The 20,890-nt window shown below is 49.5% G+C and overlaps 1 protein-coding gene across 1 annotated transcript in view; it reads right to left on the bottom strand.

Annotated features, from left to right (window-relative positions):
* Positions 1 to 317: 317 nt before the first annotated feature.
* CSMD2 (CUB and Sushi multiple domains 2) overlaps positions 318 to 20,890 on the bottom strand; it is a 287,923-nt gene continuing 267,350 nt past the window's right edge. Inside the window, exons 59-72 of the mRNA XM_026863211.1 lie at positions 18,885 to 19,061; positions 17,964 to 18,143; positions 16,558 to 16,731; positions 15,214 to 15,387; positions 12,149 to 12,222; positions 10,663 to 10,774; positions 8,611 to 8,790; positions 7,988 to 8,053; positions 7,257 to 7,418; positions 6,561 to 6,673; positions 5,755 to 5,842; positions 4,521 to 4,659; positions 3,777 to 3,952; positions 318 to 3,259 (exon numbers count right to left, since the gene is read on the bottom strand). Of these exons, the coding sequence (XP_026719012.1) occupies positions 3,793 to 3,952; positions 4,521 to 4,659; positions 5,755 to 5,842; positions 6,561 to 6,673; positions 7,257 to 7,418; positions 7,988 to 8,053; positions 8,611 to 8,790; positions 10,663 to 10,774; positions 12,149 to 12,222; positions 15,214 to 15,387; positions 16,558 to 16,731; positions 17,964 to 18,143; positions 18,885 to 19,061 (1,799 nt within the window). The 3' untranslated portion in view covers positions 318 to 3,259; positions 3,777 to 3,792. The remainder of the gene's footprint in view (positions 3,260 to 3,776; positions 3,953 to 4,520; positions 4,660 to 5,754; positions 5,843 to 6,560; positions 6,674 to 7,256; positions 7,419 to 7,987; positions 8,054 to 8,610; positions 8,791 to 10,662; positions 10,775 to 12,148; positions 12,223 to 15,213; positions 15,388 to 16,557; positions 16,732 to 17,963; positions 18,144 to 18,884; positions 19,062 to 20,890) is intronic.

Genomic DNA, 20,890 nt, shown 5'->3' with positions numbered 1-20,890 from the left:
TTTTTTTTTTTTTGCTTAAATAATGATGTTGAGGAATAAATCACAATTTTTAGGGTTTTCTTTTTTTTCTTTGAGGATCTGAAGTACCTGTTTTCAAAGGGGCTCTGCCGATCTGCCGTAACAGAGGATCCGTGAGCTGCCCACCAGACCGAGCACCGATTCCTTGCTGGAGGGGGTGGGTGTGCAGCTTCAGCGTCCAGAGCATCCTAGAAAAAAACCTCTTTGGCAGCTCATCAAAAAGGCACCAGAAAAGTGTAAGAAAAGCAATGCAAAAATTTATATTTTATTTTAATTCAAAAATTTAAAATAGCTTTCAAATTCAGTAAAGTATGCCTGGACACAATGAAAAGCCTCATATACAGAGACAGATAAATTAAATTGTATATACTGCAGACAAGCCAAGTGTATGTATAGATTACATATTTACACTTTTATGTAAACCATATTTATACATTTTATTACATTTACAAAAAAAAGCTGATCTTCCACTACTGTTTACTACAATAATGAAAAAAAAACATTTACATTGTGTTTTTTAACTGTACAAACTCTTGATTCATAAAAATATATCTCTGTACAAAACAGGATTTTTTTTTTTTCTCTCAATTTTTTTCCCTTTTTTTAATTTTTTTTTTTATTTTTTTTTAAACATAACGCAAGTCCTCTGGGCACAAGAATGGAGAATGTCACATACCGGGTCCCAGCCAGCTTGCAAAAAAATGGGACAACACCCCTTCCACTTCTTTTGTTGCTTGGGCAACAGCAGAAAATGGTACTTCAATGGGTTGAAAGCAGCAAAACTTATTTAAGCAGGGCCCCCCTTCTCTCCGCCCTGGTGTTAAACTACCTCGGGTTGATTTGAGACACCTCGGCACAAGCTGCTCCTGGCCGCTGCACTGAGCGAGCGCGGCTCAGAGAGCGCCGAGAAGCAAAGGTGGGCTCTGCTGGTGCTGTGCGTGCACGTCCCGGCCCTCCACGGGCCCCGCGCAGGCGGGAGAGGCTCTTTGTGAGCTCGGTGACGGGGCCTGGAGAGCTTCCAGCTCTGTGTGGTGGGATGCTGCGAGGTGCTGGAGTTTGGGAGCTGCGAGGGGAGCCAGGACACGGCACTCGTGGGCACCGGGCTGGACAAAGGCCTTGAGAATGGGCTGTGGGTCTGGCCAAGGGCACAAATCAGAGTAATCGAGGTTGGAGGGACCCTGGGGTTAAATAAGGGGAGGACAGCAGACCTGAAGGCAGGAAACAACCATCTGCTTGTAGATGCAAGCAAAGGCACCGGGGGAACACCCCACTCCCTGGAGACAACTCCCTGCCCTCACCGCAGCTGCCTGGCTGATGAATTTGAGGGGAGACCTGCCTTGGCCCCAGACCCCAGCGCCGTCACAGCCCGGCCGGGGTCCCCTCTCCTCACTTACCCTTCTCCTGTGCTCTGGGGTCCATGTCCTGCCAAGCTGGAGGTGCCCAGCGAGCGCCCGGCACCGCTGCCAGCCCAGCCCGGCCACCCCGAGCCAAAACGTCCCCAAACCAGCTGGAAAGTGAAACCATCTCCACCCGTCTGCGGATTCAGCCTGAGCTGGGAGCGCTCGCGCCGTGGCACAGGCCAGCGCTGGCCCTGAGCTCCCTGCACCCACCTCCACGCGGGCAGCGTCTCGCTGACCTCTGCCCGCGCTGGATCGGGGCTCGGCTCACGCGTGCGCTTGCACCCACCTCTCGGGAATAAATCAGAGCACCTTTGCATGCTTTGGGGAGCAGAGATGGCATTTTTTGGCAGGCTGGCTGTTCAGCAATTAGGCTGTAGAATGCTGCTTACTCTAAGAACGCTGAATAAGAGACAGAAGTAAAAAAAATAATATATATTTATATATATACACACACGCGCACACACAGAGTAAAAGAATAAACAAACCCAAAAAAAACCCCAAAACCAAACTACCTTGTGTTTTTCATTAGACAAAACCTCAGCTGACATTAGGTAGGGGAAAGCCAGCGTTTAAATGCAAGCGCGGATGTAAACACCACCCCGTTTGTTTGAATTCTTTCTTCCCTTCAAGTCTTCTGTAAGAAGAAGCGGCTTCATTGACACACACTGCTCTACGTCAGCTGTACCCCACCTGACTTACAGTTGGTAAAACAGCACTGTTGCCTTCCTTGACTCCAGCCTGGCCTAAGAAATGGTGACTCAAACCAAACAGACTAAAACCCCGAATCAACAAGAGCAGCTCTCCTCTTTATTAGAGGAGGACAGTGTCATCACAAAAGCATCATTCTCTTATAAGGGAGGAAAAATGTCAAGCCGCCTTATCTGCTCTCATGAAAGCCAAGGCAACCTTTCTGCCCCTGGGAAATAAAGGGAACAGCTTTGGATAAAAATTAAAACTCTTATTGCATTGCCATTTGGAGGATCAATATGGAAAGGGCAAAGGCTTTCGAACGCTATTGGGGGGAAAATCAGTATTTGTTAGAGTTCTTTTCAAAGATGTTTTTGTCCCTTCGTGTCTGTCAGCAATTTCCTGATCAGGGTGTTTGGACACAGCTCGAATCAGCAGCTGCTGGGAGAGGGCCAGGGATGGGGGGACGTTTCCTTACCAGCCCTGAGAGCTGCCTGGAACAAACGTGGGGCACAAGAAACCCAGCAAGAATGCCCAAAGGAAAATTAAACACAAGGAAGAGGAAAAAAAGGTCCCATTTGAAAACTCTTCCTCTGCAAAAGCCCTGGGTTAGAAAAAACAACAAATAACCCACAAAACCAAATAAAGACAAAGCAAGTTACTCATCCTGTCCCATACTGGCATTTTACAGGAACCCCGATCAGCACCTTGTGCAGCTCAACCTGCTCGTGCCTCTTGGCTGCCCAAGCTCTTCCCAAAGTGGGGGGTGGTTGGTGGGACCCCACGTACCCACCGCTCCCTCCAGGAACACACTGCCCAGAGCAGGTTGTAAAAGCCTTCCCGTCCCCTTGCCTCTGGGGTCCCCCACACCCCCAGGCCTTGACGTTGGGCTGAGACCCACTGGCTGGGCGGGGAGAGGAGCTGTGCTGGAGCAGACCTTTGGTTGGCTTCATTATCCACGGCAGGATGGAGAGGGTGGGCGAGGACGGCAGAGGACAACCCAGCAGTCTCTCAGGAGTTAATGCAAAGTCCAACGAGGTGTAGCAGCTTCTCCACAGCCTCAGCAAGGTTGGGAGGAGGGAGATGGGGAGGGAATGGATGGAGACTAGTGAGGTGAAACACAATCATCCACTAGACACCGACCCTGGAGGAATCTGGAACAATGGGAAAGGAAGGGCGAGAGAGAAGCAAACAGCTCATTATTCCACAGAGGGATGCTGGGCAAGCCTGCAATAGCTTTGTTATCTCAAAGAACGTTCCAGTCTAGAAGTGCTCTTACAGTCCACAGGGTACTTCTGTTTATGACATTATGTCTCTGTGCCTGGGCAGTAAAACTTTTAAACCCCTTGATTCACCCTCCTCGGATCACTGTACAAACCACTCTGTCTGCAGTCACAGAGTGGACGATCTCTCTTAGGCTCATTTTTTCCTTCACCTGGTGACTGTGCCACAGGGCTATCTGGATTTGCTCTGACACCGGTCCCCAAGAGGTCCTGCCCCAGTTGGCACCCAAGACCCAGAGAATGGGAATGTTGGTTTGGGTCTTTCCCTGTGCAGAGATGATCTCCCGGGCAATGTGAACCACGCTGGGCGCTCCTCTGAGCCACCACTTGGCTGCGGCATTTAAAAAGTGACCAACAGAGGCCCCGGGCTCTCCTCCTGCCCACTCACCGCAGGGGGACGGGTGCTATACTGCTGTGCACACCGTGCTGACTGTGAACTCCGTCTCGTTGGCCATGATGTCTGTGGGCTGCAGGTTTCGGTCGTACATCGGGTTTTCAAACGTTGCTCGGACGTTGGTGTTCTCGTGGCCTGCGTAGCCGTTGAACGGGACTTTTGGTCTTCTCCTGCAGGACGTCGGAGAGAAAACCCTGAGAGGTCACAGCTACTCCTGCTGTAGCCAGCTGAGTAGCCCTGACGAGGAGGCAGTGGAAAGGAAAAAAACTGCTTTGGAAGAGGGTAAACACCGGGGGATAAGGCAGAAGGGACATGCAGAAAAATCCTCCTGTGGATTGGCAGCACTGGCAGGTCCCTGGGCTTCGCCACGGCCCCCGCGGAGCGGCCAGTCTGCACGGCGCTTCGCAGGGCACAACGTTTGCACAGCAGTGCATTGATCAGGATAGATAACTGATTTACGACATATGCAAAGCCAGCTTGAATGCTGAAGTATGAGATTTACTTTGCCCTTATCCCACTTAATGTTGCCACAAATCTTAATTAACGGTCATAAACCTCCTCAATGCTCTCTTTCCCCAACACCCTCGCCCCTCCACACGTGCTTGCTCCAGGAGTTCTTCGCCTTCTGAATTAAATGAGAAACCAGATCTAGGGGGAGAGCTTTTAAGTCAAGCTCACAAATATTTCTGTCAGCCCCCTGACTTTGTTTCACCTACTGGCACCACCCCTGAAACCTACCTGTGTTTGTAGAGATAAAGCACAAACCCTGCAATAATCAGGGCTATGAAAGGCACAAGAATGGCAGCTGCCACAGAACTGCTGTTTGATGCAAAATGGTGTCCTATTGATTCTGGATCATTTTCCATCATGCTGATGTCTGAAACACAGCGGAAGTAAACACATTTCAGAACACCGCTGTGGGAAATGGGGTTTGCTTGAGTTACAGGTTACATCATCAACAACAGAATAAGATGCTTAGAAGTGTTGCTGTAAAAAGTAATCAAAAGCTTCTGAGCTGCAAGAGGAATGGTTTGGAGATCTAGCCTGGCTTAGACATCATCATTTATTTAGAACTGCAATTAGAGAGCGCTGTAAATAGATTAATCTTAGGAAAATGCTCAAACTTGGATGCTTAAATTTAGACTTTAAGGGAGGCTTTCAGAGGCTTCAGTAATGAGCATCTAATTCTCCATAAAGGTGACAAGGCTCCAGGTTCAGATTCCAAAAATCCTAATAGATTGAAGAGCTCTAGCCTCATTTTATGAGACATTTAGGAGCTTAGACTTCAGGTTGTCTACGCCCTCAAGTGACTCTGTTATTTCTGAAAGTGAGATGGAGACACTTTTTGTGGTTGCAATGAGGTTTGGGCTTGGCAACACGGAGGAAAAAGAGTCCAGGTGCTATTTGTGGCTCCAAACTCCGTCTTTGACCAGAAACCTGTTCATTTAAACGCTTCACTTTGTTCCCAAATAAAAAAAAAATCAGTTGCTGTGCTGTTTGTCTCCCACAAATCTGACACCAAGGATGAGTTTAGCCCCCCCTGGCCACAACATCCAGTGCCCAATGTATTTAGTATTTAATCACAAGCCCGGACAGAGCTGCCAGGCAATGGGGACATCCTCCTCTGCGGGCAGCGTGGCACCACTCTGCCTCAAACGTGAAGAAACAGGAGCCATTTCAGGTGCCACCACCTCCTGATCCCCTGGGGTTCAGAGGTTTGAGGATGCTTGACTTCGCTACCCCAGGGGCCGGGTTGGGTTTTGCCAGCTCTCTGCCAAAGGATGTGCAGAGGGGAGCTGGAAAGGGCCGGCTTAAACCTGGCACTCCAACACCAGCTATAATGATCTGGCCCAGCAGGACTGAAAATTAAAGCCAGAGACAGGGGAGATGTTCCCTGTTTGAAAACCTCCACTATCCCCAAAACCTAGCTTGCAGCAATCAAGGAAGAAAGTAGTAATCAGAGGAAGTTTACCCAGTCTCTGAAGGCCAAACTGCCCGAAGCCTTTGCCACGCACAAAGCCCTGGTACACAAATGTGCCACTGGAAGACTCTGATGAGACCTGCAGTGATGGAGAGCAGAGATCAACAGATTTGCTCATAGTTCCCTGGGATTTCAGCACCCGTCTTATTGCAGCCTCTTTCCAGTTCATGCCTAGCACTAATCCGATTCAATTCCCCAGAAAACTGTGGCAAGTCTGACTGCCCAACAACTCGTCAAATCTCAAAAGAAGGAAAAAAAGTAAAATCCTGTTTGCAGTAAACTACAGAACACGTTGCTGATTCAACAGAGATAGCAAAGGCTCTGCACTACAGCTAGCCACGGGTCAGTCAGCTGTGTGCTGCTTCTAAGCTCCACTGGATCTCTTAAGGGCTTTGGAAGTTACCAGACACAGAAACTGGGGTGAGAAGTTGACCCCATAATGGAAGATCAGCTCTTCTAGCTTGCTGTTTAACAGATGCAAAACGTTAAAATGGAATTAATCACGTTGATTTCTCCTTTAGTATTACTGGGAAGACTTACAGGTCTAAAACCACACAGCAATAAAAACATACAGCTGCAAGGCAGCACGGAAGAACTGTCATGGAATGTTATCTCACGTGCTGGCAGAACGCCCCGTGTCCCCTTCAAGCAAGCAGGTCACTGGAGGACAACAGCCTCATCTTGCTGCCAGCTAAGGGAGTTATTCCCTCTTCAGCGAGAGAAAAGCTGGTTGTTGTGACAGCAACAGGAGGTGTTGTGTGGGCAGGCTTCGTGTATGAGGTGCCCCCTGCACTTACATGTCCATCCAGAGCCCATTTATCGTTTTTGAACTTGTTGACAAAGATCTCCACCGGCCCCGTTATTTGATAAACCTGGAGAAGCAGGTGCACGTCTTCTTTCTTGTAAACGCCTGAAAAACGAGCGACTTGTAATCTCTAGACCACAATGACTCTATGCGAGTTTGAAGTAATTAACTTCCTACCTGAGAGAGTAGAGAAATCACTTCATCATCTTAAAAGAGTGGACAACAACTCCTCCTACCAGCCCTATCCGTGGGGTGCACTGGGAAACACAGCACGAATACACAGTCCCACGTCCACCCCCAGGATGTTCAAAGGTATTTTGCACACGAGAAGCGATTCAACAGTTAATATTTAGGTTGTGTTGCTGGATCAGTAACAACCTGGTGGCCCACGGAGGACAGGGAGAAGGAGCATTGGCATCATTTTGTCTTATCTTTAATTAAAAATCCAACACTCCAGCACACAAGGAGTGGAGGTTGGACTGGGCTGAGCTTTCAGGTAGAGTCAAAGCAAACTTGGGTGCATGATTTTGTTTGTCTTGGTCTAATTGAAGATTGGAAACTTCAAAGCTGGGTGGTTCTGTAAAGCTCTATCAGAGCATCACTCAGAGCAGAGCACGCTGCCCCGCGCCCTGCGATACCACTTACAACAAGCGTAAACCCCTACAGATGGCCATGTTGGGTCCCTTACCGGACACCAGGAGCTCCACACCGCTGTGGTCTATCAAAGTGGCATTGACTTTGCTGGTGGCAGGGTCAAAGCTGGTGACAGACAGCATCGCAGGCTGCTTTTTCCCCATGTATTCATAGGAGCCTTTCCAAAGGGAATTCCTTGCAAACACATCAGCAGGCACTGGAAACGACAGCAATTGGGGACAGATAAAAACAAGAGCGTTGCCATTTATTTCCATTTTTGTCAGAAATCAAAATAGAGCAAATTTCTTTCTTTCTTTCAATTCGCAAATACGTATTTAAATATCTCAAATCCCACCCACTCTCTGTGTTGTCACCACCAAGTACAAAGGCAAAGAGAGGAGAACAAACAAGCTGATGACTTTAATTTTGTTGTTTTGACAAAAAATGCCACTGAAGTTTTAAAACCAAACCAAACCCCATTATAATTTCTCAGGAAAAGCTAAAAAAACTTTTTTTTTTTTTTTTTTAAAAAAAACAAAAGGTCTCATGTAAAACATCCCACAGGGCTTGAATTTCTGGAGCGCCCTGGGATGAGCGGTGGATGTCGGTGCCTTAAGGCTCCTGCCTGTTCTCCAGCGAAGCACCAGCAGGACCAGGCACACGACCTGCTCTCCCCTGGCAGTTTGAAGATCTGCAAGGCACAGCTGGGTTTCTGGCCACCCTGTGGAGGGACAGGAGGGGATCTAGCACGGACACGTCCCACGGCAGAGCGAGCCCCCACCATACCTGACGCTTTGGGGAGTGGCGGGTCCCGCGCGGTGCCAACGGGCCTCCCGCTGGGGCGGACATCGGCTGGAAGAGAGGGGGAAGCCACTGCTGGTGAGTGTTGTGGGGTCTGACACTGCTGAGACGCTCCCACTGCGCTGGTCCAGCAGAGGACAGCCCACGCCACGTGGCTGCACGTCCCTGCGTGCCAGAGCTTTGAGCTCCGACCACCACAACGTGTCCCTGCCCGGCCCCTTTCGAACAGCACAACACTTTCATGAACTGCCCTCCCCATCACCTGCTCCAAACCAGTGTCCAGGGAGAGCGAGCACGCTCCGGGAGAGCCACGCAGCTCTATTTCAAACTTAGACCACCACATGCTCCTCATCTACAACTTGGAGGTAGGTAAAAGGGGGGTGAGGTGAAGAACTATCTTCCACAGATGCTTCTAGATGCAAACCACCAGGCAGAAAACCCCCGAGCTGCCTCAACCCAGGACCTGCCCCGGGCCCTGTGGTCTCTAGAGCCAGCTCACACATGGGGAGGTCTAAGAGAATAGCTGTTTGCTTTTGGGCTGCAACGCTCCCCTCTGCAGAGGTGTAGGGAAACACAAAACCAGGGTCGTGCTGCTCAAGAGCTTTTACCGAGGCAAATAGGTGGTTTTCCTGTCCAGCTGCCATCTGCTTTGCAAGTTCGATGCTCAGACCCGCCGGTGAGATAGTACCCGCTCTGACAGGAATAGATCAAGGTGTAACCCAGAGATGGCAAATCCAGAGCGCCGACGTTGGCGTGGGAGGGGGTCTCTGGCTGCTTACAGTGGTGAGCTGAAAAGCACAAAGAAAACAAAGACGTTTTCTTTCCATCCAGTCGTACACAGAAAGGCAGAAGAATGACACCATGTCGTCAGCAGGGACAGAAATCTCTTAGAAGAGTTTGTTTGGATTTTTTTTTTTTCAGCGAAAGCTTTCTCCGCTCGCTGAGGGATACAATGCCATGCCTGGATTTTTCCCAGCTGGATGAATTAATGAGACTGCTTCCCGTGTTTTGCTGGCTAGATTGCTCCTTCTGGCTAAAGCCCTCAGGGATCTTTCACTCAGTTCCAGCTTCCATGGACTGAAAATCAGGCTCTGCTCTTCCCCACCTTTTAAGGGGAGAAAAGTCAAAATCAAATTATGCTGAAGACACTTTTCTCTTTCCTTTAACTCTGACCCCAGAACTGTGTTCCAGGTCTGTCTGCAGGCCGAAAACTGCCTTTACAGGGCATCAAGACCCCGTAAATTAAGCCAGTGATCCCAGTGAGTGCATTACAGATCTGGTCTTGTATAATCTCTCTTCACAGGACAAGTACCACTATGAATAATTTGCACCTACCTGTCCATAGGATCAGACAGTAAGTCCTCAGAAGCATGCAATAGTCATAAATCCCTATAATTGCTCAATAACTTTCAGGATTTGGCCACAGAAATCGAAGCTGCGCTTGTCCAACTCCCTGCCACCAGAGCGAGCGCGTGCCCACACGGCTCTATCAGGTCCTGCTGTAAATGTGTCACCACTTTCCTTGAGAAGTTATGACACAAAACTAATAAATCACAGAGCCAGGAAGCTCCCTCTCACCCACGCTGTAAATTTGCCCTTTCTGTAGCTCTCAAACTGCTCATGAATGAAAACAAATCCTCGGCAGCCTTCATGAGGTATTATCCTAATCCTCGTTTTACAGAGGATGAAATATAAAACCCAGAAAGCTGAAAGACTAACCCGAAGTCGCGCGGTCTGGGAGCCCCGGCTGCGAGGCAGCACTTCAGCACTCATAGCTGTAACTGTGGAGAAGGCTTTACACAAAACCTAAAGGCAACAACGCAGCAGTCTGCTGGCACGGGTCAGCCAAAACCATCTTCCATTTCAACGCACCCAGCACCAGGAGCACAATCCCACGTACACTTGCTGGTTCATCCCTTCAGGAGAGAGAAGCCTGGGAATTTGGGGACATGCTCCCACCACCCAGGGGGAGCAGTGGGGAAGGGCAGATCCATCCAGAGCAAACACCTTCCTCATCGCTGATGCTACACGTAAGAGGTTTTAAAGTTGGGTGCCCCGGTCGGGCTGCTCGCAGGGTGAGCATCTACAGGGTTTGTTAGTGGAAAAAATATCTCACCAATAAACCACCTCACAAGGGAGAGGAAAAAGATTTTTGATGCTTATGATACAGAGGCCAAAATGGATATTACCACTTAAAAACATTAAATTAAATTCCTGCTGGTGTAGCAGGGAAAAGATGATGGACAGCTTAAAAGAAAGAGCAACAGGTTATTAAAGATGAGGAGAAACACTGTTCTGCCAGAAAGCCCTTCTGGCTAAATGTTAACCTCAGTCCCCGGAGCACGAGCTCACATCTCAGCCATCAAATGCAGTTTCAGAAGCACAAAAAGTCTCCCCTAAAACTACATCTCTGAGGAAGGGACAAGTAAAAAAAAAAAATTCTCATCTGAAATCAGAAGTGGCTGCTGGTGTAGTGATGTCAGGAGAGAAGAGCTTGTGTGATCTCCCTTTTCTTCAAGAATACGTTTTCTCAGAGCTCCCCCTCAATTTACCAGCTCTTCAGAGCCAGCAATTTGCACGATGAAGCACAGCAACAGCACAAGGCAACGGCGTGATTAAAAACACCCGTTGCCTTTGACAAAACCTCTCCCACGACTTACGGACGCAGTCGGGCTGCACGCCGCTCCACGTCAGGTTGGGGAGGCAGGTCCTGGTGGTGGAGCCCTGCAGCAGGTATCCCTTCTGGCACTTGAAAAAGATGATGCTTCCCACCTGGTACAACAGGAAACAAACCGTGGAATTTTCCAGTGCAGTGTGATTCACCCATAATACAAAAGTAGTTCTCTAACTTTCCATCTTCTCTGTGCTGGGGAGGGCAGTCACCCGCTTTCTGCCCTCCCTGCCCTGCCAGCCTGGTGTCAAGAAAGTGCTCAGAGCCCCTGGAAAGCTCCAGCCTTTAACTCTGCAGGGAGCTGCTTCTTTTAGTGACAGAGCCACGGCTGCTTTAACTTTTAAATATACCCAAAGCCAGCATCAAAGAGAGGTGCTATTAGAATGGGCTGAAATTTTTGCCAAAAGGGATTTTCAATGTAACGAGTATCAACAAACAGCCCGTGGCTGTATTAGAAATGCCCATTTGGATTGCAAACAGCAAAAAGGATCACAGAAACTAAAATCTGACTTTTGCACATTTTGGAGGGACGCTTACTTTTTGCAGACTATCCACATTTCTGCATTCGGTTTCAGCCAAATTATTATGATTATTTTAACCAAACCGTTACCATGTAAGGGAGCTCACTCCCTGTTCCAGACAGGTTGACAGTTTGATGCTGTTCAGCACAAGCCCCATTATCACAACTGGATTTGCTTTAAAACCAGAATATGCTGGAATAAAATCACCAAGCAGGGCTTTGAGTACCTTTCCCATCCTCTCTAGCAAGGCTGTACCACAGGGGTCACCTCCTCTTTATCACAGAGTCACTCCTGGACTCCCAGCGGGCTGCTGCAGCCCCCCCGGGTGCCACATCCAAGGCCCCATCTCCCCGTGACGCTGCTCCAGCCCCCACCTCGTCCCCTGCACGAGCACCCGAGGTGGCTCCAACTACAGACCTCAGACTGGCAACCCTTGCAAAAGCCAGGCTTACGGTGTCTCAGTATTAATTAAAAACTAGAATCAATTCATTAAAACCCAGGATTAAGATAATTAATTAGCAGCAAGATCGAAAGATCCACTCTGGCAGGAATAGCCTCATGGAATCGACTGTCCTGGCCCTGCACCCGGCTCTGTCACTGGAGATGCAGCACCCGGGGAATTGCTTTGGTGTCTCCCTCCCTCCCATGATTTCATACTGTACGGGAGAGCTGAGATTAAGAAAACCACCTAGAGAATTTGGCCTGCAAATTAATGGAAATTATGTCTCCAATGTGAATACTAATGACAATAATAACTATTAATTAGCACTATAATTAATATAATAAATAATGCATTGCTAGTTAATCCCATACAAACACGCTCAGAGGTACAACGGAGCGGCCGGGACATCCCCACTCACAGGAGGACACGGGAACCCACGTCAGGACTCAGACACGGACTGACCACAGCACGTGCTGGGGTGCAGCCGGGGGACCCCGCTGCCCTGACAGTACCTGGTAGCCCTGGGAGTTGTTCTGTAGCCCAAAGGCAGGCACGCCGGGGTCTGCGCATGTCGTGAGGCTGGGGTCTTAAAAGAAAAGCACAGAGACAGCAGTTTAAAGGAGCAGCCGAGGAAGCTCTGCCCTCCCCTCCTCTCCTCACAGGAAGATCGTGCTGTGCCTTCACTACAAGACAGAAATATTTTTCTACAGAAGGAATACACAGCAACAAGGAAAAATACACCGATCGTTTTGTTTCTTAAATCCCTGACTGTTGCGACGCAAACTAACCAGAGGCACTCTATCACCCAGGAAAAAAAGATGTAAGAACATAAATCTTGTGTCAGGGACCACTCTTTTCCCTTCCCTATTCCCCACAGGAGAAGCGAAGCAGCCAGCTCCCCCTCTGCTTCCAGCAGCCACCCCCCGCCCCCGGCCAGGGCAGCTCTGTCCTCTCGGCTCACACACTCGCCTCAGACCCACGGCGCTCCGTAGTGATAGATGTGGGCTGGAAATTTTAATGCATCTCAGATACATAATCTCTCCTTACACCTTGTTTGGTCTCAATCTATCAGAAGATGAAGACACACGACGCAGTAGGAATACCTGCTGCTACTCTTCCAGCATCTATCACTTTCTTTTTTTCCCCAGCGTGTTGACAATAGCAGGGCATTAATGGAATTAAGGCAGAGATGCATCACATCAGTCTCAGCATCCCAAACGGAGCAAAGGAAGCCGAAGCTTCTGTCCGGGAGGCAGTTCAGCAGCAGCAGGTTTCCTGCTCCTTGGGATCATGGGATTGAGCTCAGCTGCAGTGCTGGCCCCACGGATGCTCCGGTACCCGGCCAGGGGCAGCTGCGTTGCAGGGAGCTGGAGCATCGCAGGATCTCGGTGCAGTCAGGTCAGAGTCTGCTCCTGCTGCCCAGCCGTCCTTCAACTCCCCATGACTACGAGAAGGACCATATGCCCCACAGCAAATCCCTCTCTACTCCCTCGAAATACCCCAATTAACAGGGATGTGCAAGACAAGAAATAAACTACGAAAAGTCTCTCCACAACCCAATGAGGTGGGACAAAAGCGGCCTCTCGCTCTAGCCTGCAGCTGCAGCGCAACGGAGTACAACTTCTGTACCTAACGGCACGGTGCGTTGGTTTTATGCCTTTATTCCTTGTGATTTGACTAACCAGTCTCTTCACACAGAAACATTATGTGTTTGCTGGTGTCGTCCCCAGGTCCTTGGAGCTGCAGTGAGTAAGCAAGCAAGGGATACAAAATGTGGCTGATTTGGGGCTGCAGAGCACAAGCTAATTCACTTTCCATCATTTGGTTCTGCTGAGCTTTTGTCATTTATCACTGACGCAGTTTCCATGGAAGCCCCCAGATAAAACACAGTGTCTAAAATAAATAAAGAGCGAGCTCCATGGCTGGACGAGGCAGCAGGTGATGGATGGCAGAGGGTGGAGGGCAGAGCCTCGATCTCCTGGCTGCACCTGGGGGGTCTGCGGTGCCGGCAGTCAAACGTGTCTCAAAAATGGGTGAGATCTGAATAAATACAGCACTTCGGGCTCAGCCGCTCATGTCAGAATTGGACAACGCACGTTAAAGTTTTGCCGACACATGAGTCTTCTTCCTCCTCACGCTTTGTTTGGGGGGACAAATTCTAAATAAGTTTCAGCAGCAGTATAAGCAGCTGTTAGTTGCTGGGTTCAACCACAGGATGGCTGTGGAGGGCTGGGCACCACGTACATAGGATCTCAGACACAGATTTGCAAGAAAGATGAAGCATTTAAAGGCAGTATTTACCACAGCGGACAGGTGCTCCCAACTCTCTGTACGTGAGAAAGCTCCTGATGAAACCAACAGGAAACTTGGAGGTTCTGGCCACAAGTATTTTCACATCACTGTAATTGGTGATGCATTGAAGATGTAGCTAGGACTGAAAACCATGGAGAACAGCCCGAGATGTGTTTCTGCCCCAGATGCCCACATAAGTTGATGATGGTGGTGTTCAGGCAGACAGTTACGGTAACAGCAGACAGCCCATGCAGTTTATCACCACAGGAGCCCTAGAGTTCAAGGATGTAGCCAGAATTTTTAATAGGTGAAGAATGTTCTGATTAGTTATGATTATACACCTCCCCGAGGTTTCAAAGGGTTCTAGAAGCTCCAGAAAACGGGCACCTGAGGAATGTGTGGGAACTTCAGCCTGAATCCCAACACTGCAGCCACGCAAAGCAATGTGTAGGATTTTGCTCTCAGCACTTCCATACTTCTGGGAGTTGCTGTTCTGCCATTCTGGATATAATTCAAAGGCATCAGAGGACATGAGAGCTCTCATGTGCCCCCTTTTAGGCAGAGCCCGGTTTTGCTGCGGTTTCTGGGAGCAGCAGCACTCCACTCCGCAGCAGCCCACAGCTGCTCTCTGCAGACAAATCGCATTTTCAGTCCCATCCCTGACGACGATCCCGAGCACCTGCCCAGGGCAGCGTGCGGGGCTGGAGCCCCCAAGGAAGCCTGGAAGCAGCCCAGAGCCCAGCACCCTGCAGAGACACCAGGTTTGATGCTGGAAGGGGTGCAGGGCACAGCAGCACTGCGCCGGGGCACCGCCACCGTCCCCAGCCCGGGGGGTGACCTGGGCAGCACCAGCCTTTGGGACCTCTGCGTGGTCCCACCCTCTGCAGGCTCTCGCCCAGCCCCCCAACCTTACGGCCCGGGCTGCAAATGGTAACCTGGAAGTTCTGCAGAGGAACTTCTCCCTCCTGCCTGCCAGCAGCCCAAGCACGGCGCTGAGGAGCAGCAACACGACGGAGATCATCCTCCTCGGACACACCTGCAGGGTGATGGGGACAGGTGCTGGAGGTACACGGCGAGCCCTGAGAGAGGGCGATGGGTTGTTTACCACCAGCTAGTTCACACGGACCAAAAGCATCATATCCCTCTACATTTCAGATTTTCAGGGGCACAAAGCGCTAATTTCCACAAACCCAGAAAAGAAAAGCAAACTTCGTTACAAAGGGAAAGGCAAGTTGAGTGCTCCGAGCTCTGTGCTTGTCGCCACAAGAGAGGAGCCTCCCCTTACCTATGCAACTGGGCTGGGTCCCGCTCCACGTCCCGTCGGACTGGCAGAACCTCCGGGCTGAGCCCACCAGCACCAGCGGGGCCAAGCAGGAGAAGGAGACGGAAGAGCGGTAGGTGAAGCCTCTGTCCTCCCTCCTGCCCTGAGCAGGTATCCCCGGGTCACCGCAGAACACAGCTGCAACAGGCAGAGACACAGGTGGATCGCCACAACCTCCTCCTCAAGAGCAAGCAATGTTAATAAAAAGCTGAAGATGGGTCTGCTAAGGGCCCAAACCTCACCACTCCCTGCCATCAAACTCTGTGATCGACTAGGGAATTAGCAGTGGTTGAAGGCATTCCTGGCTATTTTCCTTGTAATTCTTTTTGTTAATTGCTGTTAATTAACTTCCACCTTCTCCCCCATCTTTTTTTTTTTTTTTTTTTTTTTTTTTTGCATGCTTAGCTTTAAAATGTATCTCTAATTGCACGATGTCAAATTGCAGTATGGTTCCGTGTCACACAGAAAGCCCACTAATTATACAAGATCCAGGGAAAGGTGCAAGGAACACAGCGAGGGCTTTATATGATTTAATATGAAAATGGCTATTGTGCAGCTGCCAGCCATTCCGCCAAGAAAAGAAACTCAAATCTGCCTTTATCATTATGAGACATTTAACTAATGTTTTGGTGTTAGCTATTCTGTCAAGTGCACAGGTTTCCCCTCAGCCAAATCTCTGCTAACTTCTGCTGCAACAGCACAGTGCCCTTTGCCAAAGGGGTTTTTTTTGATACCGTCAAAGGCCGTAGGAGAGCCCTGACTGCGGAGGACTCGGTCACTGGGGAGACACGTGGACCAATATCCCGTTTTAAAGATGCCTGCTGGACAAGAACATGCAAGATCTTCAGACTTGTTGCAAACATGACCTCCCAACTCCATCACAAGAGATGGGGTGACCAACTGTGTCCCACAGCCACTGCTGCCTCCTCCTTACAGGGCTGGCAAACCAAGACTCCCGGTGATGTGGCTGCTGTCGGAGGTGGGGAGAGCATCCAGAATTTTGGCTACAGGCACTCGCAGCATCATCTCGCTTCTCTTCCAGCAAGCAAAACTCCCCCTGACTTCAGTTAATGCAAAATTTCCCTCGGGCTTAGGGAGGGAAGCACAGGAACCAGATATTTAACATCCCACATCCTGAGAACCCTCTGTCCCCACCCTCTGGGACGCTGCCAGGCAAGGCAGCGTGGACACTAACATCAGTTACGTGGAGACCAGAGGTGCTGGAGAGAGAAAAGCATCAAACAACCGGGGGTTAAGCACAGTCCTCCACCCAATTCATGTGTGAACACTCCCTGGCTGCCTACTCACGAAAGCACTGGGGGATTTCCCCGCTCCAGGTCCCGTTCCCCTCGCAGGTCAGCACAGCGGGCAGGGAGAGCTGGTAGCCCTCCAGGCAGGCATAGCTGACGCTGGAGCCCCAGCTGAAATCCGTGCCCACCACTTTCCCGTTGGGGATGGCTTGTGGGGATTTGCAGATGATGGCTGAATGAGAAACAAAAGCACACTCAGTTCTCTTGACTTCTCAGCATTCGTTATTTCCATTAACAAGAAGATGATTCATGTAGGATCAAAGTTATATTCTGCTCTCAAAGAGCATCTCCCGGGACTGGCCTAGCAGGGGGCTGTACAAACTTTTCCAGCTGCGTGTGCAGTTATAAACCCCAGGATTTTACTTTGAAGTTTGAGGTTAATGGAATCCCAAATCTCAAAGTCAGATTTCCGAGTTGGTGTTCATTTCCAGCTGAAGGTAAGAATCCACCCTGACTTAGTGTGAAAACTCATCTAAGATTCCCTGAAAGATTCATACTCTTTGGACAACCTGGCTGAGTTTCACATTAGCAGCTGAATCAACAATTGGTCTGTATTTCATCCACTCTAGGGTGTTTTAAGATGACATTTTTGCAGTGCTTTGCTTTTCAGCTCAGGGGAGCTCTGGGAAAGATGGCAAGCTCATGCAAATCAGCCTGGCCTCAAAATGAGACTCTGGTCACATTCTATATTATTCCTGCAGCATTAGCTCAGTGAAGAGAAGGAAAGAGCAGTGTTAAGAATTGCTCTTTACAGCCTCCAAAGGAACTGGAGTGTATTTGGAAGTTTCTATGTGGTCTGCATTTATATCTGAATCATGACAGGTGAATTTTCCAGATTGCTAAAGTAGTACACAGATGCTGCTACAAGCCTTATCTACACTCGGTGGGTAAAACACTCACAGCAGAGATCCAGCCCGTCGTGCAACTGCTCTATTATTTCCCTTTCCTATCTCTGAACTACAGAGGCAATCTCAGAACTGAGAAATAATGAAATGAGTTGGAAAAAACATTTCTCCAGACTTCTAGATGATGCCAAAACATGTGTGCTTGCTAAACACAGTATTTCATTGGAGTTTGATCTGGGTTTTTGTGACGAGCAAGACACTTGACTCTCTGTGCTTTACTCTTCCTTCTCCACCACAGGGATAATAGCAGTTGCCTCCCTCCCAGGCGTATTGTGATGACTGATAGACCTAAAGATAAGCAAGGTGTTGGTGCTACCCTGATAAAAACCGCATGACTGCCATAAACACAGGGCACAGACTGAACGTCAGGACCGAGGAACTCCCAGGTGGGCTCCAGGCACTATGCAGCAGTTAGTGCCTACTGCCCCCGGCACAAGTTACAGAAGGTTTGTGGCCTGCAAAACTTGCATCCTCCAGTATGTACAGCAACCAGCCTCACCCTTGCAGGCAGGTTTGGTGCCGTTCCAGGTTCGATCTTTCGTGCAGGTTAGAGCAGATGCCCTGTCCGACTCCATCATGTACCCAGGCGTGCACTGGAACACCACTGTCTTATTGTAGGTGAAATCACTGCCCAGCCTAATGCCGTTGGCTGGCACACCGGGGTCCCCACAGTTGATCACTGCCAAAGAAGAAGAAGAAGCAAGCATTTTGGGCTGACCATCCCTTGTCTCACACTTCAGTACCCGCTATAACTAGAGACCTGATGGTCCTGAGCATTTTTCAACTCAGGATGTAATCTGCTAATCATGGAGAAGGGAGCATCTGCACCACAGAGGCTGTGGAGAGCAGCACTAGCCGAGGAGCTGCAGCACGTGGAGAAAAATTTGCTTCTGCTCAGTGGAGTGAGCAGCAATTCTAATGGCACATTAAGACCTTGCAAGAAATATTAACACACATTAAACATTAAAGAAAACCTGGGTCAAATCTGAGCTAGGTGGAAGACAGTTTGTCCACAGCACCCCCTCCTCTCTCTACCCCAGTTACTGTCCCTTATGTAAGACCATGTTTGCTGTCATCCACGTTCCTGCTGCGGGAGCCTTGAGGAAACACAACATGTTCACCTGAGGGCTCCTGAGCTGGGGCCCTGCCCACGTGCGCCCCGGCAGGCAGGAACGCTCACGGAGAGCCCCTCCGGGTCACCTGACACCTACTCATGAAGTTATGACAGAGCTCCCTTCATCCAACTGGAAAAAAAAAACAAACCTAAAGCAAGAGTTTTCCATTAGGTACTGGCAGAGATCCCAGGCTGAGTGACTGTCAGTGGACAGTTGAGTTTATCAGCAGGGCAAACGCACGCCTGCACCTCCGCAGCGAGCGTCCGATGCCCCGACAGCATCGTCCATCTCATCTTCCAGTTTACCTGAACACTCTGGACTGGTCCCAGTCCACGTCCCGTTCACCGTGCAGTGCCTGCTCAGCACTCCTGTGGAGTAATAGCCCTCCCGGCACTGATATATAATGGAACTGGAGAAAATCAAGCCGTCGTTAAATATAACCCTCGCGTTGCTGGGGGTTCCTGGGTTTCCACAGGATATAACTAGAAAGCAAAATGGCAAAGTTAAAAAAAAACCCAAACCCAAACAGAACGCAACCACCCCCCCCAAACCAAAACAAGGCTTTCATCCTGCGACTGACTGTTCTCAGTACAAGTAAGATTAGCTGCAAAATCCCTGGATCAGCTCAGACGGAACAAGTAATTCCGTGGAAAAGCCAGCTACATCAATCCAACAGGATCCCAACCACCACTCCCCAGCTCGGAGCAAGGGCTCCACCGTGCCCGGCAGCACGTCCCAAGTGCAGCATCCCTGGCAAGGGATTGAAAAAACCTCAGTCCAGCCAGCAGTGCCCAAGCCCCAGCCCCGCTCCTCTCCCGGGCACATCCTGCAGTTCACCACCACAGCCCAGCCTGGGGGGAGCAACCCCCTCCCGCTTGCTCCCCCCAGGCTGAAAGGAAGAACTCGTGTCCATTTTTTTGCAGGGCTTTATCCCAGCTTTTACCATCTCACATCTTCATAAAGTGGGTGGTGCCAAGCCTGGAGTCCCTCCCATCTTCCAGGAGTTTGGGAGCCGGGACCCGAGCGTGCCACGTTGCCTCTGGTCCCTTCGGGAAGGCGACAACTTTGCAGACTTCAAAGCAATGGAAGCAGGAAGGGAGCCCGCTGCTCTCCCACTGTGGCATTGCTCACTGCCCAGCTATATCCAATTATGCTTTCAGAGGAGGGAGAATATTGTGGGAATACAATTATAGGTTTGTCAGTGCCCAAGTTTTATGTCTAAAGTACCTCAGCACCACAGCAATAAAAAGGCATCAGAGTGAATGGTGGTGCACAAAGCCCTGTCATGACAAAATAAGCACCTGCAATAATTGCATCCAGCCCTCATTTACTCTAAAATTACAGGACATAAAAGAAAATCACATGAATCAAGGAAAGGCTTAAACCACAAATCCCAGCTCTTTGACATGGAAATTCCTGGCTCCCACCCTTCCCCAGCAACACACCCCAGTCTCTGCAGGAGCATCGGGCTGTGCAGAGACAAGGTGACCCGAGCCCACCCCGGGACTCCTCCCCAGCACTCGCACCACAGTGTCACCGGCCACGCTCCATGGGCCAGGCAACTGCAGACCCCAGCAGGGAAGCAATGAGCAGAGGCCACCAATGCAAGGAGAAAAGTCCTCCTCTGCCTTGTTGCTTATTTTGCTGACAGCCCGTTAACATACGAGCTTGTTGGAAGCATATCTGTTTGACAGGAGGAAACTAATAACCATTCCGGACCGTGCGCACAGAAACTCTACACAGCACTAAAATCATCCGAGGTGCTCTCTCATTACAGATTTCTCATGCAGCCAACGTCTCTGTGATACACGGTGTCACTTCCAAGAGATGCTGGGATAAAAGTCAGATTCTATCAACTCAGAAAAAGCTCTAAATTACTATTTCACTGCCTGCTCATACATCAGCTGTTCTCTCCTGCCAAACCTCCTTCCACCTATGCAGGTGGCCAAACACACACAGATGACCCAAAAACATTATTTTTGTGACTACAAGGAGAATCATGGAAATGGTTTAATCGCAGCGTGCATCAGCTGTGACCTGCACAGGCTAGATACAAAGGAAGCCATAAATGTAAAGATGAAAGGTTTGAACTTTTAAGATCGTAATTTAAATATAAATAGGATCTAATCATGCAAGTGAGCAGTAAGTGGGTAAATAACTCCCTTTGGCTTCAGTGGGAGATGTAGAATGAAATAGGCCTCAAAAGAAAAATGTTTTTGGCTACGGTTTTTGAACAGGGTATAAATCCTAAGGAGCCTGAAGTCCCATAGTCATACCCACATACGTCTCCTTAAGAATCTCAAAGCCAATC

The sequence above is a fragment of the Athene cunicularia genome (assembly GCF_003259725.1).
Source record: "Athene cunicularia isolate RWA chromosome 23 unlocalized genomic scaffold, athCun1 chr23_part1, whole genome shotgun sequence".
Lineage (NCBI taxonomy): Eukaryota > Metazoa > Chordata > Aves > Strigiformes > Strigidae > Athene > Athene cunicularia.
Note: the sequence above shows the minus strand (reverse complement) of the source record. Positions and strands in the feature narration are given on the sequence as shown.